This window comes from Chiroxiphia lanceolata, chromosome 14, assembly GCF_009829145.1.
Source record: "Chiroxiphia lanceolata isolate bChiLan1 chromosome 14, bChiLan1.pri, whole genome shotgun sequence".
Taxonomy (NCBI): Eukaryota; Metazoa; Chordata; class Aves; order Passeriformes; family Pipridae; genus Chiroxiphia; species Chiroxiphia lanceolata.
In genome coordinates this window covers 15875388-15896065 of record NC_045650.1, presented here as the reverse complement: position 1 = coordinate 15896065, position 20678 = coordinate 15875388, and the positions used below count along the sequence as shown (strand labels likewise).

At 40.7% G+C, this 20678-nt stretch overlaps 1 protein-coding gene across 5 annotated transcripts in view; it reads left to right on the top strand.

The window, feature by feature from the left end:
* The first annotated feature begins 362 nt into the window (after positions 1-362).
* The window catches only part of AFF2 (AF4/FMR2 family member 2), a 336618-nt gene continuing 316302 nt past the window's right edge, over positions 363-20678 (top strand). For all 5 annotated transcript variants that reach the window (XM_032701864.1, XM_032701860.1, XM_032701861.1 and 2 more), the window contains exon 1: positions 363-497. In XM_032701864.1, coding sequence (XP_032557755.1) covers positions 451-497 — 47 coding nt within the window. In that variant the 5' untranslated portion in view covers positions 363-450. The remainder of the gene's footprint in view (positions 498-20678) is intronic.

Genomic DNA, 20678 nt, shown 5'->3' with positions numbered 1-20678 from the left:
CTGCTCCCCGCATCCCCCCGCCGTTCCTCCTCCTCCTCCTCCTCCTCCCAGCTAAACTTCCCCGCGCTCCCGGCGGGGTCTCGCGGCTCCGCCGGATCCCGGCGGTGCTGCCGCGGCGGCTCCATGCCGCGGCTTCGGGCCGCCCCGGCTCCTCCCCTCGCGGTGTGCGAGGCAGGCTGCCCGCCCGTCTGTGTGTGTGCGCCGGGCCGCCGCCGCCGCCGAGCCGCCTCTCCCAGCCGGGCACAGCCGCGCCGCTGCTGGCGGCGGCGGCGGCGCTCCCGCCACCCCGGGCGGCTCCGCGCGGCCCCGCGGCGGCCGCCGCTCCCCGCGGCGCCGCTGCCCATGCGGGCCGGGCAGCGATAGCCGCGCCGGCTCGGCTCGGCTCGGCTCTGCGGGGCGGCAGGGGAGGGGGCAACCCACTTCTCTGAGTCTCTCCCCCACCACATCGTTATGGACCTATTCGACTTTTTCAGGGACTGGGACTTAGAGCAGCAGTGGTAGGTTTTTTTTTTTTTTTCCGGGGGGTGGTTTGTTTTTTTGGTTTTTTTTTTTTTTGGTTTTGGTTTTTCTCCTTTTTTTTCCCCCCTCCGCCACCCCGTGTCTCTCCACCCCTCTCTCCTTCTCACAGCTGCCTCCTTCCTCGCTTCCCTGCTCGCTGCCCCCGGTGCCGGAGCCTTTGTTGCGGGGGGAAGCCCCCGGTGCCAGCGGTGCGGGGCCGCCCGGGGCAGCCGCCGGTGCCGGTGCCGGGCGGCTCCGGGCGCGCTCCGCGGCCGCGGCTCCGGGAGCTCCGCTCGGTCCGCGGCGGCGGCGGGGGGCGAAGTTGGCCCGCGGGGGAAGGACGGGACGGCGAAATGTGCCGGGTGCCGCTGCGGGAGCGGCAGCAGCAGCCCCCTCCCGGGCAGAGGAGCGGTGCAGCGGAGGCGATGTTTCCCCGGGATCGCGGCTTCTGCTAATGTTGTGTTTACTGCTGTCACTGACAATGTTCCTTTTCACGGGGGAGAACAGCAACTGTAGTTTTTGCTGTGTGGCACAGTTCGCCTGTGAGCCCTGATCGGTTTTGGGGGGGTGTTCTCTTGCTTGGTTTTGCTGGTTTTCTATTCTTGATGGAGCGTTATTGAAGTTAGTTTTGGAAGTGGGAAGATCAGTGCCCGTGATATTATAGCAGGTCTCTTTTTTCTTCCCCCTCCCTGCCTCTCTTTCCCCCCCTTTTTTTTTCTTCCAAGAGTGAAATTTTAGGTTTATATTGCTCTGCAAATAGATGCACGCTTAAAAAGGTCGGTGCATCTGTTTAAGTGTATTGTAAACTTGCTATCAAAGTGAATGTTAAGGAATTTTTGATGGGTGACAATAGCTGGGAAAGTTAGAATTTGGGTAGGTATTTAGTCACTTCCCCGGCTGGTTAATGAGACTGTGCTTATTCTTTGTCTGGTTTTATGGGTTCTTTCTTTACTTTTCAATTTAGTGAATATATTTATAATTCTTTAACTATGCATGGTGAAATTCAGGGGTTGGGTACTGCTTTGTTAAATGCTTTTAGGCTGGAGTGCAGTTTGCCAAGAAAGAAAGAGATGAAAATACTGTTTTTGTGATCCTAATCTCTAAATGTCACACAGATTATATGTGTGCATGCATGTGCATTTGGACCTCGTGTTTTGCAGAGGGTTTACTTTACTTAGTTGATAATATAAAGGTATGTCTAGGAAAGAGATAACATATCTAGTTAATAACTATCATTTTGCCAGACATGGTCTAACAGCAATACTTGCAAATCCATGGTAATCAGAACCAAATACCTGTCACGTTCCATTTTACAGCAATTTGGAGTAAATCCTTGCAACTGTAAATTACACTGTATCAATATTAATCTGTTAGCAGGCGTTTTGGATCATGTGGGTGTTTTATCAGCTCTGCATAAACCATTGTATTACATCTTCTAATAATCATGCTGTTGTTATTTAAAAGTAATAATCACAATAAAATTAGTGCTCAATTAAATATTATGCTTCTACCACACTATCTTTACTCTGCTACACTAATTTATTTTGCAGACAACTGATAACCACTGTATTACCACTCAAATAATATTGCATACAATTTACCTAATTTATAATGTGGGTAACATCATTAATTTAATAAAAGCTGTTACAACCCGATATGTGGGTGTAGTTCAAATACTAAGCACATTATAGGTATTGAGTTTTAGTGTTTGCTTAATAACTTACTTTCATTTGACTATGGTTTTATGTGGATTTAGAGATGTACATCAGAAAGAAGGGAAGTCTTGCGCTTCTGTTTTTCCATAAAATATGAACATCTTGCCACTTGTTCTAGAAATTCCATTTGCTTGCTTTCGTACCGTGAAAATGCATTGTTTTTAGGGTCCATGAGGAGAGAACATTTTTACTTTGACTGTTTCAAATTGTTTGATATGTGCACAAACTCTCTATATGGCACAGGCGTTCACAACAGTTACTTATTGCTGAGGTCAATTTGGATTTAGCTTTTAGTAATCCAATTAGTGTATGCAAGTGCACATGTGTAATATATGGGTACGTAATCTGCGTGTATACACGAACGTGACATGTATTTTATAACACACGTAAATATTTTTCTCTCTGACAAGTAGTTGCGTGGCTTACAGAGAGCTGAGTTTAGCTCATCTATCCATAAACATACATATATATGTATATATGTAAGCTGTTATGTATACCATCCCTACACACCCAGAAATGTGCATGCTCACCCATCAAGGTTTGTTAACTTTGTCTGTGTATCAGTGACGGTGTGGTTACTTGATAGTATTTACAAATAAGTATATATAACGTGATGTGTGAATTGCTGCTGCTTATTTTGAAGCTGTCCTCGGTCTGCCTGTAAGCTGGCCTTTGTAAAACGTGTTTCACAAGCATTTATAAAGCAATTAGGGACCCTCTTCTGCATTCCTTGCAAACCCAAAACTTCTGCTAATCTGTGCTGCAGTCGCCAAGAAGGCAAGCTGGGGCCTACTGGGTGTGTGGGTGTCTGTATTATCTGTATGCAAACTACAACAGAAACATTGTTAGCCTGAGAAATATATTAAAAAAATATTTATAGCTGGAGCAGAATTATTTTTTAATCTGATGAAAAGGTGCAAAGGTAAACTTACTCTACTTTGCCTTTATACCAGGAAATGACTTCCCAAAAGTTTTGGGCTGATGGGAAAAATACAGTTGATTTCCCCCTGCCTCCAGTGGAGTTACGTTTTTGTGTCCCTTCTTGAAATGTATTTTGTCAAGAGCTGTGGTTGTTACAGCATGTGGTGCCACTACATGTGTGCTGAAATTCTCACCTGGCATTTTGGAAGATTAGTGGGAGCTTTGCCCTGATACAAACTGCACGATCAGCCCTTGAGTTTCCTATATTAGGAGATCACAGTGGTACAAGAATGGGGGTGTTTCGTTGAACCTTCATCAAGAAAGTGGTTGGGAGGGCAGCCGAGAGCTGGTGTCAGGGATTTTGGTAACACTTGGGTAAAATGTGTAAAATAAGGCCACAAATATCCCCATGGATGTTTTTCCAGACTTGAAAAACTGAAAAATACCCAAAACAATTTAAATGAATGTAAACTCGGGATGAGATGAAAGGGCCAAAGCTGAAGTCTGCTATGATTCCTGGATGAATAAGAAATGTTCACCTGGGCTTGCATTTAATACGAGCTATTCTGTGAGGGAGAAAGGAGGGGAGATGGATATAATGAAAAGCTTGAATGCCTGTGTGCACCAAGGGGACCACTTGCTGTTAAAAATCAAATTTCATCTTTTAAATCACTTTCCACGCTTGTCTGTGGTAACCAAGTAAATGAAATCTTGCTGTGTCCTGGGACCATGTGGCTGGATTTGAACCTGCTTACGAGTAAGGTGGTGTCATTAATCAGCAGCTGAGAAACAACAAAACCCAACAAAGACCCAACCACCTCAGAATATATATATACCTCTCACTAGCACAAACAAAGGCAGAGAGATTCATGGCTTTATTATATATTGTCGGTGGTATTAATATTTTAAGTCCTCCAATCTTTAAAAAAGTGGAAGTTGAGAAAATACTTAGCAGAAGAATTCGTATTGAGGTATGTAAATTAAAACCTGGCAAAGGGAAATAAGATGATCAGGTAAGAATGTCATCTTAGATGTGTGGTTGTGATGAGGAAGACTTCTCACTGCAGAGAAACAACCTCTTGGGCTTTTTTTCTTTTTTATATTATGTATCACAAGTAGCCTAATTACAGCAAAACCAGCAAACTGCCAGTTATACAGGAAGAGGCTTAAACTCACTAAACTGTTATATAAATAGAAAGTTCAAAGGTCTGTTTGTGGCTGACAAAGCTGAGAACAGGCCATCTGTGGGCCAGGTTCCTCTCCTGTGTGAGTGCAGAAACACTCTGTGTGCCACAGCAGCGTGCTCTTTCAACATAGTGCTCAACCTGGAGGGGGTGATCCTGCTCTCCAGACAAAGGTGAACTGTTTCAGTTCCAGCCTTGGCTATTTCTCCCCCTTCACCCACCTTCCCCCTTCCCTCTTTGCCTTGTGCCCCTGCAGAAGACCTTCTCAGTTACTGTTCTTTCACCAGGGTCTGTAATAACTCACTCAATGAAAAGTCTTCTGAATGTGGAAAAAGGGTTGTGTTTCCAATGGGAATGTGTGAAATAGAGTAGATAGGCTCTTTGGGAGTTAGATTCATTTTTTGGTGTTTTTTCGTTTTTTTTAATTTTAAATTTTGGGGGGGGGGGGGGTGGCAATGAGAGCATCGGTATAGGAGAAAGTCACATTTTGAATTCAATTCTGTAAGATTTTTCTCCCCCTCCCTTTCTTCCCCCTAAGAAATATTACAGCTGAATTGCAGTTACTTTTTGGATTTGTATTACAGACTTCCGCGAGTAATTATTTGAAAATGTTTCATTTTCAATTTGCTTTGGAAGTGTAAATGGATGGATTGTGTGGCTGCTGGTGGGTGTGTGAGGGGGATTAGATGCTGTCAAAACAAGCAGCTGAGGAAGACCAAAAATAGTCCTGGGCCAAAACCTGTACTTGAAGTAGATCCTGATTTAGTAATTCTTCCCTGGCTGATATTGAACTCCATGGAGTGTAAATCTTAAAAGAATTTGGCTGTTTGCAAACATTAAACTCACATCTATCCTATGAGGCAAAATTACTATCAGTTTAACAGCATTTGAATTGTTTTCCTAATGATTCATTCCAGAATTTAATGACTTTTAAAATATACAAATTGGGACAGAGAATAGATACTTCAGATATTGTTCAGCTATTCTGAAGCCAGGCAGAATTTCAGAGCATTTAAGCACTTTGAACGTGAATGCCAATTATATTGCTTGGGCTTTTCTTTTTGAGTAAGAGATGGTACTGTGATGCAGGTCCTTCAGTCAGGCAAAACGATTCCTTTTGTCTATCTGACAAGACTGTTTCTGCAACCTAGAATGTAACCAAATAATTTAAGGGGGAAATGTGACATTCTGTAAACTATTAAGTTAAATACATCTTTCAAAAAATGGCTGGGCACTTCTGGTCTTTTTGTGCTGAGGGCTGAGTTAGGACTGAGATGGTTTGTGCTCCAGCATTGTGGAAGGAGTGTTGTGATGCTTTTTCTGTATGAGGCCCAAATTCTGTTTTTATGTGAGCCAAGCAAAATTCCCGACATGTGAGATGCGACGAAATCGGCTCTAAAACTTAGAAAAAGCACGTGGGCCTTAAGAGAAGCGTCCATACCAGTGGTCCTATTAAAACAACTCTGATTTCAAATTAAGTTTTACTGAACTGGGTTCTTGTTCACTCCCAAAATGCTCAACATGCTTTACTAATGACTAAACCCCAGTTTTTGATGTATGTGGTAATGAAAGCTGATGTTATTTTTGACTGTATACACAATTTCCCTGAAACCTGTCAGCAGTTTTACATGATTTCACAAATAACTGGGCATCCAGAAAGAATGCAATATTAAATCTCATTAAAAAAAATTTGAGGAATTGTAGGACGCTTTTTATACACTACACCCATGAAGTCTGTGGAATAAACATCTAAACAGAGAGACCCTATCCTGTTTTTCCCCATGCCTTTAATTTGGGGTAATGATTTTTTTTTTTTTTTTTTTTTTTTTTTGGTGGCAAGGACTTGAAGGATTTGGCTTCTGGATGTTTGTTAAATCTAAATAATAAATACCATAAAGTACCCATGTCTTCCTCCAGCTTGGGCCCGAGTCAGGAGCCAGTGATGCCAATGGAGGTACTCCCAGTTGTCTTCAGAGAGTACTGGATTTGACCCTGTTTTGGCCAAAAGGGAGACTTCATTAATGTGGAGCAACTCTCTAATGACCAGGATCAGCAAGGCACTTTGCACATGCCTAATACTATGCATGTGGAAAAACTCCTCAGAGCCCAATTCTGAACCTGTCTAATGCAAATTTATTGCCTTTCTTTTACAGAAAGAAAGGAAAAATGGAGAGGGAAGCTTGAGTCTTTTCTCTGGATTGCAGTTAACAGAATGGATTTTCTAAAGCCAAAACATCTATTAACACTGAAAACTGAAAATGTGCTGCAGTTCTGGGTTTTGCTGTGTTACAAATTCTTTCTTAAGCACTGAAAAAGAAGATAGTAAATCAAGTAAGGTGTCAAGTTTAATATAACCTTCCAGACCACTCATAGTATAGTATGGTCAGGAAGTCACAACAGTGACTTGAAAAGACAGGTCTTTCATCTTTTCATTGTTACTGAATGTTCTGTATTGATGCTTTGTAACCAAAATATTGTTTAAATTGTTCTAATAGCTTTGGTCAGAGGTCAGAAGGTACATTACTCCTGACTAATGGACAACTGTAGAGATTAAGAAATGAGAGGAAGGATGGCAGTGTGTGTGTGTCAGTAGCTTTTAAGCTCCATTTTGAGTAACTTCTATGAGACAGTTGTTTGACAGAAGAGTCTCACAAAGGGCATGTGATGTTAAATCTGCATTTGGGAGGAAAGATTTTAGGGAATGACCTGGAGAGCTTGTTTTCAACTACTTTGTACTGGAGTCCTGTCTTGCAGAAACTTCTAGGAATTGTATGTTGCTCCTGAATTTCAACAGGACTGCTGTTGAGTGCAATCAGTGTGTTGGGTTTACAAGGTTGGGCTCATACTGCTGAAAAATAATGTGGAACCAGAGAACTGAGGTAAGAGAATGAACCAAAACTTCCAGCAGTTAACTTCCCAGCTGTTACAAACTGTTTTATCCTGAAGAGACTACTTTTCAACTCGGACGTAGCAGATCAACACCATAAATTATTATGACTTTTAAGCAAAGGTCTAGTAAATAGTTTCTTCAGTAAAACTTTATATCATGTTTTAATAATGTTTTATGAATGTGTTCAAATCAAGCCACTGAGAGAGGAAAATCTCTACCCGGGGAATTTTTTCTTTGTGACCTCGGCAGTTAGTCTGTGTATTTCTGCTGGGGATTATCATTGAGTCCTTACTCCCTGTGATTTGGGGATGATGAGTTTTAAGGAGAGTTGGAGATGGTACCACAACTGGAAGCTGATTTTTATTGTAGGTGGAGCAGAGAATGGGGAATGCCATTTACTATGTGTGTGATGATAAATCTTGTTAGTGAGGAGCTGCAGTCAGCAGTTTCAGATTCCTGACTCAGATGCTGCATGGTGCTACCAGTTATAGTAAGACATGAATAGCCCACTCATAATTATATGTATTTAATAGGGTGGGGTATAACAACCAGCAAAGAAGAAAGCAAGATAGAGCACCAACTTAAAAATCACTCAGTTGTTCCTTTGACAAGTATTATAATAGCTATTTGTATAGCTGTGGGTGTACATGGTGTTTGTGGAATGAGTAAATTCTCTAGCTCTACATTGCTTTCAGTGCCTGGGGCTCAACCTGCAGATGGCTTACTACTGAGACTAGTGCTTTTTCCTTTGGCACTTTGCATGGACTGTTGTCAGGATTCAACTGTAGTTTGAGTTTTCTTGGACATCCAAGTGTAGGCCTTATGATGACTGATGGTATCTGCATCCTATAGAATGATAGACATCTGAAAGTAAGACTAGGTAAAAACAGAGTAGTATTTGTGGTTTATGATTTGTGCTGAGAAGGTTGGCTTCTCAATGGGATGTTTTTTATTTAAAAATATGTTTGTATCTGAGGGTAGCAGTACATTATGTAGGTCTACTGCCCTTTTTTTTTTTTTTTATCCTTTACTGTGTTACTAATTTAGGTCATGATTTCACTTGTGAGGAAAAAAAGCAGTAGAGAGAGCAAATGCAAAGCTTTTAAATATAAAATCGGGAAATATAAAATATCATTATGGTTGCCAGGTCCCATTTGCTTCAGTCTCACGCCATGATGGAAACTAAGATCCTGCAGTAATATGGTGTTTAGGTGAGTCTGTTTCTGTGCTGCTGTTAGTAGCAATGCTTATATTTGAGAATGTTGTATTCAAGAGTTAGAAGAACATGTGTCTAGTGGTTATGGACCTCTTTGCATAGGTGCCAGCGTGTGAGATGATTTCAGAAGATTGCACACGTTTTAGGTCCCTGTCCTGAACTCTCAGGTGAGACACCCCTAGCCTGGGGGAGCCAACTCATGTATGAAAACTGGGGCTGCTCTTTTGAAAGTGGGAGGTGATTTTTCTTCCAGTTTCTTTCCCATAGAACAATGGAGTGACATCTTCCTGGTGTTCCCTGTGAAGAATAATGACGAGGAATTATCTCTTCTGTCTACAAGTGTTAAAAACTCATTAGTTAGGGTCCCTGAAAGAGTTCCAATACAAGTTCAGTGGGTGTGGTGAAGCCAATGTAATGGGAGGCAGACTGGCCCTGGGGCTGGTGGTCAGCAGGGAGGCAGAGCTGTAAAGAATACTGTGCATATGCTATGGTAAGCATTTTTCATAGATCTCCTCTGTGGGAGAGGACAATGGCTTTGGAGCTCATATTTACTCAAAAGCAGCCCTTTGATTTTCATGGCTTTCTGCTTCGTTGCACATTGGAAAGCCTATTTGTCTTCACCAAGCCTTTGAAGAGGGATAGGTGAAGGGATTGAGGCACTGGCCAGGGCTCAGGGTAGTGGTTGCTTGGAGAAGGAACTAAGTTGCTTTGCTTTTTCTTTGTAATACTTGAGAGAGTTGTGTCCTCATTTTAAGTTTTGTGAAATCAGGTGATATGTCTTTAGGAGTAGAACATGGATTCTCTTACTGGTGAGATTCTCTTACTGCATACTGGCTGCTTCACTGCCTTTGGAAAGTCACTTGGTGTCTCTCAAAGTGGGGCAATGATATTTACATCTGTGGTAATTTGCTTTTTTTTTTTTTTTTCTCAGGTGCAAAACATGAGAGAGAAGGGCCGCTGTGTAGTTACCTTTTATCTGGTCTTTCTGCTCACTTTTTCATCTTCCTGGGGTCAGCTGGAACTCTTTTTGACATTTTCTCTGCTCTGAACTTCCCTCTAGCCATATAGCCCTTCACTGGCTTGTACAGTGTTACCTACAAGAAGAGTAAACAGTGTGATTGTCTGTAGCACAGCTGGTGCATAGGGATACTTGTGTTGAATGCAACATTTTTGCTGATGATATACTCGTGTTTAGAAAAATGGGGTGATATTTCTAGCTACAGACCCTTCAAGCAATATTAATTTATGTCTCTGCTTTACCTCCTTTTGTAAAGTGAGAAGCATAACACCTCAGATTTACTGGTAGACTGAGGCATTTTTCAGAGAAGTTGCTGTCATTACCCCTTCTTGTACATTGGGAAGTGGAAAGAGAGGAGCAAGTGACTTGCAGGAGGACTCTGTGTTGGTCAGGACTGCTGGCAGCTGAGTTCCACTTCACTGCTTGCCAACTCTGATGGGTATATTTCCTATTCCATGGGGGTGTGATGAGGTTAAGTCCCTTAATGTTTATGAATGTTTACAGTGATAGAGGAAGACAGAAACCTAGGCAGATATATTAGTAGGGGAAAGGCAAGCCTGTAAAGAGAAATGGTGGGATTTGGGGCAGAGCGTATCTGCAAGGAATGTAATCAAGGCCAGAGAAACTCTTCTGAAAGGCAGAATTTATTTATGTGTGTATACTTGATGCAATTTGCCCTGCTCTCAGCTGGACAGTGAAGGCCATGGACCTTTGGAGACAGAACCATCTGGTTACTGCAGAAGACTTGCCATTTACCGGATCTTATAGCAAAGCTTTGTATATGCAGCTGTAGCTTAAATAAACGTCATGTCTTGGATGCTTCACTGAATAGTACATCCACAGTTTGTCAGAAGCACTGTTGCTCTTTGAGCCAGCTGCCTTTGTTTCTAGCAGGGCCACTGCTTTGTTGGCTAACCCTGGACATGAGTTTTCTTCAATATGTTATTAGACTGAACATACTTTCTATTTATACCACTTGGGATACAAATTACTGTGTTGCGTTCAGCAAGTGCTAGGAAGAGTACATCCTTGTGATTGGAAAAAAATGAATACAGGGCAAAATTTTATTCTGAGGTCCTTTCTTTCAAGGGAAAACAGGCAGCAAAAACAATTGATGGTCTTTATTTTCACGTCCCTGAAAAGCAGGGGGTATTGCACATATGTGTTTTAATAGACTGTGTCGGAGGAATTTGCTTCTGAAATTAACAGTGTGCCTTTGAAGAAGGGAATGAATTTTGATGAAATCCTGTGTATCATTTTTAGGCAATTAGGGAGATTGTTAGTGTCATACATACTTAGAAGTATTGTCTTTGTGGCTTTGGTAGTTGTCTGTGGGCCAGTAAATTTGCACCAGAGGGCTGAGCCAGAGGCCACTGCAGCTGGTTGAGTTTTTCGTTGATTTAGTAACTCTAAACCATACTTAGCTACAGCTTTCCTTGCTTTCACACTCCATTTCAGGAGCAGATGACCTTTATCTACACTGTGGTAGAGCTCCAGAAACAGTATACAATTTATTGCAATGTTTCTGTTACTGCTCAGTCTTTCCTTCTCTCTTTGAAAAGCCCTTGCCCAAACTGGCTATTCTTTAGTGTGCACATGGAGGGATCATAGATAAGGGGATATATTAAAGAGAGTTTTGATATTTGTAGAGGAAAACACCTGTGTGGCTCATTTGGAATCATAAACTCCATCAGCAGGGCATCGAGCATGTTTGGATGGTAGACCATGACTAGGTGTTATCCTCATCAGGATAATAAATAATACACTTCCCTGTCACTTCACTCTGCTGTTTTTTTCCCCCATTACCCAAGACCAGCTGTTGTGTGAGGAATTTCGCCTGGTTGTAGACTGCTCATGAATCTTGCAGTACATGACATGCAGACATCTAACAAACATGACTAGGAACTGCATAAAGTACACAGACGTAACACAGAAGTCATATGTTTGAAAACACATTAGAGCTCACAAATAACCTGATATCGAGGAGGCTTTTTTCCTCCTGTATACACATAACCAGAATATTTTTCTAACTGCATTTCAACCAGATCAGGGTTATTTTAGATTTTGTAATGATTGTAGCTTGTGTAAACTCACACAATCTGCCTGCAAATTCAACTCCAATGATAAAAGGTCTCATCAAAAAAAATTGAGGCAGGCTAGAATGTTTGGTTAAGATTTAATATCTTTCCAACTAATTATAAAGCAGTGTCGATATATGTTCTAATATCTATGGAAAGAAAAGGAACATAATAGATACAGTTCCATTGTACTGGGTCTTTTGTAAACAGTTAATGGTTAGGTGGATGTCTGAAGCAAGGGCAAGAGAATTGATAAACCTATTCCAAAGGGCTTGAAAAGTTGAAGTGAATTCTAAATGTAGATTAGGAGCAAACGATGACAGCCAGCCAGCATTACCTCAGTTGATTAATTTATAAGGATACTGGTCAATGATTTTAACCAACAGCTATGCATAGTAGAATCCTAATGGGATCTGTCTGTTAAGATTACATAAAGTAGAGCATTTGATTTATTTCATAGCCTTCCAACACTCCACTTTAACTTCATACAAATAATGCATTAGTCACACTGGATAAGATGGCGTATTGAATAAAGTTGTGATTTTGTCTGCTTCTTATAATCTGATTTTTATAAAGGATTAAATCTGTTTAGTAGTTTATTCATATCATAAAGAGATTGTCAGTTGAATGAAATCTTTACATCTGCCACTTTCTATCTCATTAGAAAAGACAGTAACATAAAGTTCCTCGTTTCCTCCCAGTCTGTTTTATCCCCTGGTGTGTCTGAGTGTGTATATCTTCTGTACATGTTTGTATATTACAATGTCAGTGTGTTTTCAGAGCTGTGGTTAAGAATGCATCACAGCTTGGCGGCAGGGGGGAAGGGGGTAATACCAGGGGTTGTAAACGTTCTGGGCCAAGAATATACCCAGCCAAGAACAAATGGGATGTGGCAAAGGGTGACTGTCAAAAATCTGGGAATGATGGCTTTCAGCAGCGTGGCCAGACTGGGCAGGTACTGGAGCACCCCAGTCCCCTCAGTGAGGTGCCTGTGTCAGTGGGCACGAGCGCTCACTCAGGGATAAGTGTGTTGACTTATGGCTGAGTTAAGAGGACGTGAAGCCTGGGCATTCCTCTGGACTTAAATGTGAATTGTCAGTTGTCATTCATCTGTCACGCTTCCAGAGGTTTTTAAAAACATTCTTCTAGTTCAAATGCTTGGTTGTTGGTTTATTAAGTTAAATATTTAATGGAAAATTACCAATCTAGGCTTTTTTTATCCATTGTTGCTGGAGTGTTGGCTTATTGTTTGTGTGTTTTATTCCTTTTGTTAAATGTGTGTCATTGACAGGATGCTGCTGTTACAACTGGCAGTTGTTTCCATATAGACCTTTAAAGTCAGAGCAGCAGATGATCTTTTCCTAGATGTTTTCTTATTTGTATTTAATGTTCTTGGCATTTTATTTAATCCCATGAAGTATTTAGGGCCAGACTTGGCTTCTGAATGTCAGGTGTTTCTTGGATTTTATGTAGAACAGGGAGTACTATGTAGCTCTTTTAGTTGCTTTTATAGTCAAAGCAGATTCTGAGGATCTCAATTCTCCCGAGGACTTGCTGAAGATGAAACTTCTTCATTCACATTTCCATTTGTTGATACACGTTGCAGTTTTACTGGCTCTGGCATTTCAGTCTTGGCTTCCTTTCTCATACTTGGAATTGGTAGGAGTATTTTGATACAAAATGTGTAGTCAGGTTCTTCTCTAGCTCAGGGAGCCTCCTGCAAGCTCTGGTTGCAGATGCAGTGGGAGCAGTGGGGTGGGCAGAGGGCTCGTGCTGGGCTCTGCCCTCGCAGGGACCCTTGGGCTGCCCAAGAGTTAATACAGAATTATACCCATTTGACTCCAGTGCAGGACTGGGCCTGTCCTCTGACTTCCAGCAAGCTTCTTCAGCAAGGCTGTAGGAATCAAATATTGTTCACCACCCTGCTTTGTTTAGGACAAATGACAGTGGGGCTGAGCTCTGCTGGCCGTTGTCTCTGCAGCAGTGCTGCACTCGCTGCCTGAGCCCTGCAGTCATGGCTGAGTCATTTTGTGCTTAAATCGTGTTCGTTACTGAAAATTGAGGGGAAAAAACCCTTTAGTTCTCATGAAAATGTTTTTTGGTCGTGATACATTCTCATGATGTAGAATGGTCCTCAGAAGTGCAGTCATGTTTGCTGAGGTGAAGAGTTTCTGGGGACAAATTGAGGAGTATGCACAGGTTGGTTTGCTGAGAGCAGGTAGTTTCCATTTGGCCTTACTTGAGGAACAGTGTCTTCTTTCTGAGCTCAGTTAAAGTATCCCCTCATGCAGGTTTACCTACACATGTGCAAGCAGCTCTAATGTCTCTGACCCTGCTTTAAAAGTGGTGTCATAAGCGCAGACACAGCTCCAGTATTGCTGGTTTGTGACTCCATTGGCACTGGGAGAAGTGCATTGCAGGGAGCCTTCCCCAGCCATCCTCCTTCCAAGCAAACCTGGCCTGTTGGAGGGGTCATCCTGGAGCTGCACATGGCTGGAGTACACATCCATCACTGCATATCAGAGAATGCCAAACCTGGCACCTTCTTTATGCACAGCTATTTAAATGAGATTATTGTCAGCTCCCTTATATATGTAGTATCAAATTTTAGGGGTGGAAAGCATGTGATGGTTACATAGGGGTCTAGTTGCTATTCAGGAATGGTAGGTGATGCTGGACCCACAGTCCAGCCCTTGGTTAACAAATTATCCCGTGATATGGTTACAGCAATAAGGCAGCACAAGTATTTAAATATGAAAGAGCAGTGCCACACTGTTCATTTTCAGTGAGGAGTACTGACTTTATCTCTGAATAAACAGACAACAGCCTTTTATGAGAGATTTTTGTTGTATTTATTTGGCAGCTGTTTGTCTTAATAGGAATTCTTCAATAGTATTTATTGTATTTTGTGCTGGTAGGGGGGAGAGCCAAAGCAGAATCTGAGCAGTTTTACTTGCTTTACTCACGAACAATAAGAAAATATTGCTGTATTAATTACTTTGTGCTTATGGCAAAAATAAAGAGATCCTATAATATGAAATTGCTGATATAAGAAAGGCTTTGATTTTCTCATTAGCACAGGATATTTTGCATCTGTTCTGGTTCACAAGTGCATTGTCGGCACTTAAATAATAATAATGACTCAGTAATGAATAAGAATAAAACAATAAGCATGTGAGTATGCAGGCAGTCAGGCACCCTCCGGTGTTTATCAGTAGGTTGGTTTTGGAGGTCTTGCAAATGAGCTGTTCCCATATGCCCATTCAGATTTCTTAGATCATTGCACAGCCCGGAGATTCATTTCACTGCTGACATGTCTGGGTTATATACAAGCACTTTTTTCGTTCTATGTCAGTAGTAAAGTGCTAAAGTTGAAATGGGAAATGTTTCTTCCACTTAGAGACGTTTAAGTCCTCCATTTTTCCTCTGTTCATTTTTCTTTTTCTTTTTTTTTTTTTTTTGTGAATAGACTCTTAAGTATCTCATTGTTTTGAATTTGTGGAAAATACCAGAGCACTGGATTGTTCTGCCAGTCTTTCAAGTATGTTCTTAAAAATGTAGCCTGGAAACACCTTCGCTACAGTTCAACTCGCTTGTATTAAATTGTCCCTTTTGTAGCTACTCTCACAAAACCTGAGAATGTTAAACTAATGTTAGAGGTGTGTCTTGAACATTGAAAAACCTAGGAATCTAAATTAAGGTTCAAATTCCAGTTTGACTCTTGGTTTATAGCACTGTCTCACCTTTTATAAAGTTGCCTCCCTGCCTGTAGAATATTCCACACAGTGCAATCTATGGATTTCATTTTTTTCCAGGTCTTATCTAATGTCAAATAGTTAAGAGAGTGATAAGTGAAGGGATAGCAGAATACTCCCTTTATTGTTAAAGCAGTGACTAATTTTGTGAAGTATATTAACTTTTAGCCTTTTTCTCAAATAATTTGGACTAATTGTATGGCTTCATGGTTCTGAGCTTAAGAGAAAAGGAAAATTCTTAGTTCAAGCTGGGGGGAAAAACCCCCGGCAATGTGTTCTGAGTTACTGCTTTCTTAAAACACTACCTGTATTGTAAATTATACCCTTGTGACCCTGCAGCTCAAGAGAAAGTCACAAAAAAAGTGTGTATGTGTATAAACAGTGATCTGGAATTTGACAATTCTCGTCAAATCCTTAAAGTTCTGGGCTGACAAGCAAGAGGGGCATCTTCTGTGGAAGAGTCTGAATTGTACCTGCCCTTTAATGGCATTAAAGGACTACCTTAAAACAAATTACCAAAAAGTGCCCTATTGATTGCTCAAGTGATACTTGCTTTAAGAAGTCTGCATGTGTTATAGTACACTTCAACAATATCTTTGAAGCAAAGGAAGCAGAAGTGGATGGTTTTTCTGTTATTGATTGAAATTATTTTTGGTCCAACAGCCCTTAACTATAATGGCAAAAAGCTTACAACAAATGCGTGGTTAAAATAAACAGAGAGGGGAAAAAAAAAGAAAACAAAAAATAACCTTCCTCTCCAACTAAACAGTTTAGCCTTGGAATAAGCCAAAAGAAATTGATAAAGCAAGTAGTTTAATAGCACATGACCTGTAAAGTACTTAAAGTGATCTGTGAATGGAAGCTACCCTAAGTCTGCTTCTTGTCACAGTAATTTGTCTGGCTTAAGAGTAAAGTAAGTGGGTCTCCTTGGCAGTACAAGAGCAAGTAGATCACTAGGTAAGATCAGATAGAGATAGGAGTCTCTGGTGGTAGCAACCGAACTACAACAAAGCTCTTCTTTGACACCATTTCTGCTGCTGTTACTGCTGTTAATAAGTGTGCTAATTATCATGAACCTGATAAGGCTTATATTAATTGACTGAACTAAATGTAAATTCTGGTTAAACAGAGAATAGTTTAGACTTGACAGGTGCTGAATTGCTTAGCTGCTGGGTTCACAGTGACAGCATGCTTCAAAACAAAACCAAATATCTGTATTTTAACCCTTGAATTTGGGGAGGCTTAAAATGTTCAGATTTTACTCCTAAAATAGAAGAGCTTAAGGTTTTCAGAATATCTTCTGCCTTTCTCCCATCCTGTGATGCTTTATGCAAGGGCAATTAGTTCTTACAGTTTTCCTACTGCAGTAAAATCCCTGTGTAGTCGTTGTCACATATTTGCATGGCACAGTAGTGTGCAAAACTGCTTAGTCTCCAGACACTATTACAGTAGTAAATGTTGGATAATAATAGCAACAACAACCAATGTGATGGCTGTAGGGTAGATGTGGAGTTCCAGTTGTAGTTGTGAAGATCATAGAGGTCTTTGAAATATCTTTCATATGGCCAAGCAAAACGGTATCAGTATTAAAGCATTCTTCTTTTACCTTGTGAGGAGGGAAATTCCTGTTTAAATACTCAGTATTATAAGTATAGACATGGAAATGGACATGGAAGAAGCAAGCATGATACCTCTTAGTGATAAATGTCACAGACATTCTTTGGAATGCTGGAATATTTATGGTATGTTTTATGTATTCTGTAATTAGACATTGCCATTAGTGGACATGACCTCTTCATTTTAATTATCAGGAGAGCTGTCACACAATAACATGCTGCAAGAGCAATTGGGTTTTGTCATTTATCAGCTACATTTTATTACTTTTTAAGGTGTTTTAATTCTTTCCCTCCTTCTCCATCCAGTAAACATGATGTTCATTGTAAGCAACAGCTCTGCTGCTTCCAGAAAGAAGTTGGGGTATTTCAGTCTCGGTTATTCCTGTACTTGATAGCTACTGTCACCTTAATCCTGCCTCTAGAGACTGACTTTTGTATTCATTCTTGCTGGATAATATTCTCCTCCCAAAGCACTCCCAAAGCAGTCTCCCACCAACCCAGCAAAAGGAAAATATATCATGAGGTTTGGTGCAGTGTTTTAAGACTTGTAAGCTCTGCCGTGAATGGGGCTGGAGTGGTACCCTCAGAGTTAGTTTTGATGCACATGGGCTAAAAATAGCTGTGTGCTTTCTGCCCGTGCATGCCACCTGTTCCAGTGAAAAGAGGAAGCATTAACTGCTTATAATGGGTCACGAAACTAGCTGCATTTTACTGACACATACACGTGCAAATAACCCCCTACTTTAAAATATATAAGGTAGAAAATTGACTGTTGAGAAATTAGAATGCGCTGGACTTCTTTGCAGGGTGAGGGTGGTTTATTTCTCTGGGTGCCCCTTTTTCTATCAAGTGCAGGGTAATTACCACACATTACATTTTAATTTGGATTGCAAGATCATCACATGCTTTTACTACATGCAGTGCTTTATTGAAGCTATCCTGCATTATGTCTACAAAGGTTTAAAAAAAAAAGAGGGGGATGGAATTAGAATTACTTTAGAATTACCTCCCGCCTGAGAAACATGCTGCAGAGCCTTTTTTTTTTTGAAGTTTTTAGTTTTGTATTCACTAATTACTGTTTGTTCTAGAGCAGCAGTGAGTGGGAGTTAAACTTTAAGTGCACATTTGGCTCTTTAAAAAGACATTTAGTGTACAATTACTGCTGTTTACCATCTTATAATTGTTGTGTGTTTAGGCTTAGTCAGGCTTAGGAAGATGGGTATCTGTAATCTTTGAGGGCTACAACTCCCTGTCCTAGTTTTTACAAAAGAGAAAGTAATTATAGATATTGAGATAGATACAGAGATAACACACGACTTTGTGCTGTGATGTTTTAGTGATTAGTGTAAAATAAACACACAGACAAAGAGAGAGGTTGTGGTGAAAGATGCTGAATGTGGCTGCAGTTTCAGTCAATGATATTCCGTGTCATGCTCCATTGGATCTAGAAGTCAGGATTGCTTGTCATGGAGTCCCCAGATTTGCTGCTCTGTTCTTACAAAGCTGCACAGTTGCAAAACACTGGTTTAAGCAAGGGGCTGTATTTGTAGTAACAACTGCACGTTACACCACATCAAAGGAAAACTAACGACTGCGGTCATGCCCCGATTGACAGCCCTACGAACAGGGCTGTCAGCACGTCCAGTGGCAGGGCAGAGACATCTCATCAGCCTTTTGGGTCAACATCTTGTTAGATAGGAAAGAGTAGAAAGATGGGTGAGTATCTGGAAGACCCAGATCGACATCAGGATCTCAGCAGGCTTAAAGTGCGGTTTATGGGAGCAGCCAAGGTTGGAAGCTGCAGGTTTCCCAGTCTGAGGTCCATCAGAGGAAAAGAACAATGGCATGTCCCAACCTGCTGTGTAGCTTGTTGCTCAGTAAAACTATTTTCAGTAATGCCTGCACAAAGCACTGGAGAAATGTGGATGAATCCAGCTGTAAAATATGTACATACTAGTATTTCTGTTTTACAAATACTGAGATGTGGTCGTTGTGGCTTGCAAAGGATGCTCTGCTAATATGTATTGTCTGGATTTTCTTCATGAGGAAATACATCTGTGAGGAATGGGCTGAGATGGGTATCAATGCCTACAATGAAAGTGTAATTAAGTTGTTTGGGTTGATTTTTCCTTTGAACTTGGATGGAAAAAACAGTTGTGTGAAAAGAAAATGTGGCAAATGTGTAACTGAAAATGCCATAGTACTTGAAAGGCATGAGAGAGAGGTAGTTAAAGAGCATCATTAGCTAGAAAAGTATCATCTTCCTTTAATTCAGTTTTATGACCCACTGTAATTGGAAGACATAGCTCCACTGTTTTCTTTAAACAGGAGAATATTACTGGATTTCAGAGCAGTCATCTGAAATTTTTCACTTACAAATATAATGAATCCTTTCAGCTTTATTTGTAGGAATGGTTTTTGAATTACAGATGCTCTAGAGAAACAAATCTGTGTGAGGGCTATTTTGTAGCTGAAGGCCTTTGAGGAAATGTTCCTATCATTCAAAAAAGATCTGAAGCTCTGAGTAGGTATTGTGACTGTCATATTACTTTCAAACTTAGAATGCAAAGGACAACTAATCCTTCCTCCTGATAGGAGTCATATGCTGCTTTTAACTTTCCTTCACCGTGTTTTATTTTTAATGTAATTTTAATGAAAAGGTGGATCTTGGCATTATAAAGTGGTTGTTTGTGGCTTCTCTTCTGATGTCCAGAGTGATAGGAGTTCAGCAGTGTTACCTTTTTTTTTTGGGGGGGGAATAACATTATATATATTCTGCACTTAAACTTTGATCTTGTGTGTAGTCCTACGAGTTGAAATCCATGACACTTTCTTTGGGCTTTATCTGCAGCCTTTTAAAATCAACTGGTATTTTTTAACAGGCTGTAATAGTCTTTGGGTTGAGACCACAGAGCTTGAGTAGTGGGGTGTTAAAAAGGTGGAATACAGGGAGGGAGGTGGGGAAGATCAAATCCACCCTCCCATTTAAGGGTGGAGATAAGCCTGATATAGTACCCCACCTCTCCTTGATAAGGCTGCTCTGGCTGTGTTAATGCTGTTCCTCTTTGCTGTGTTGAACTTCACCCACTGACATTAAATCCTCTCTCATAAGTGATTGGTGTACAAGCCTACTCTGTGATTTCCAGGCGTGTCAAGGGATTAGCTGTACAAGCTTTTCTTGTATTTGAAATGCAACTTTTTGATAGTAATAGGAAACATGGATCAAAATGTGTGATTCATCCTCTTTGTACCCAGAAAATCCTGTAACAATAGCCAAGCTAATGAATATAGTTAATTAATTTGTTCTACTACTAACTAGTGGGGGGAAAAAAAACCCCAAACCAACAACAACCCCCACAAGCCAGAAATCCTAAAGCTTATTGCTTAAGAAAAAAAAAAAAAAGCCACCTTATTTATGTGAATCCAATTAATATTTTAAGACTGAACTTTTATATGGGAAAATACGTTTTTCCATAAAGTATAAAATTTCAGCGGTTTTATGTCAGTACTGGTGGAAAATTTTTTAATTTAGAAAAGGATCATTTTTACCAGTGGAGGAGGAAAATTGCTTTGCTTTAAGAAATAAATCTGAGCATCTCTTAATAAACACTAGCATTACTGTGGTTTTTATCTGTATGTGCTTTCATAAAGGTTCTTTTTAGTGCAATTGGTGCATTTGGTTAAATCCTGCAATACCTTAATGCCTTTCATGCTAGTGCATCCCAAGGCACTTTACAATCTGTAAAGTTAACATTAGAAATGCAGCACATAAAAATTCCCTAAGACA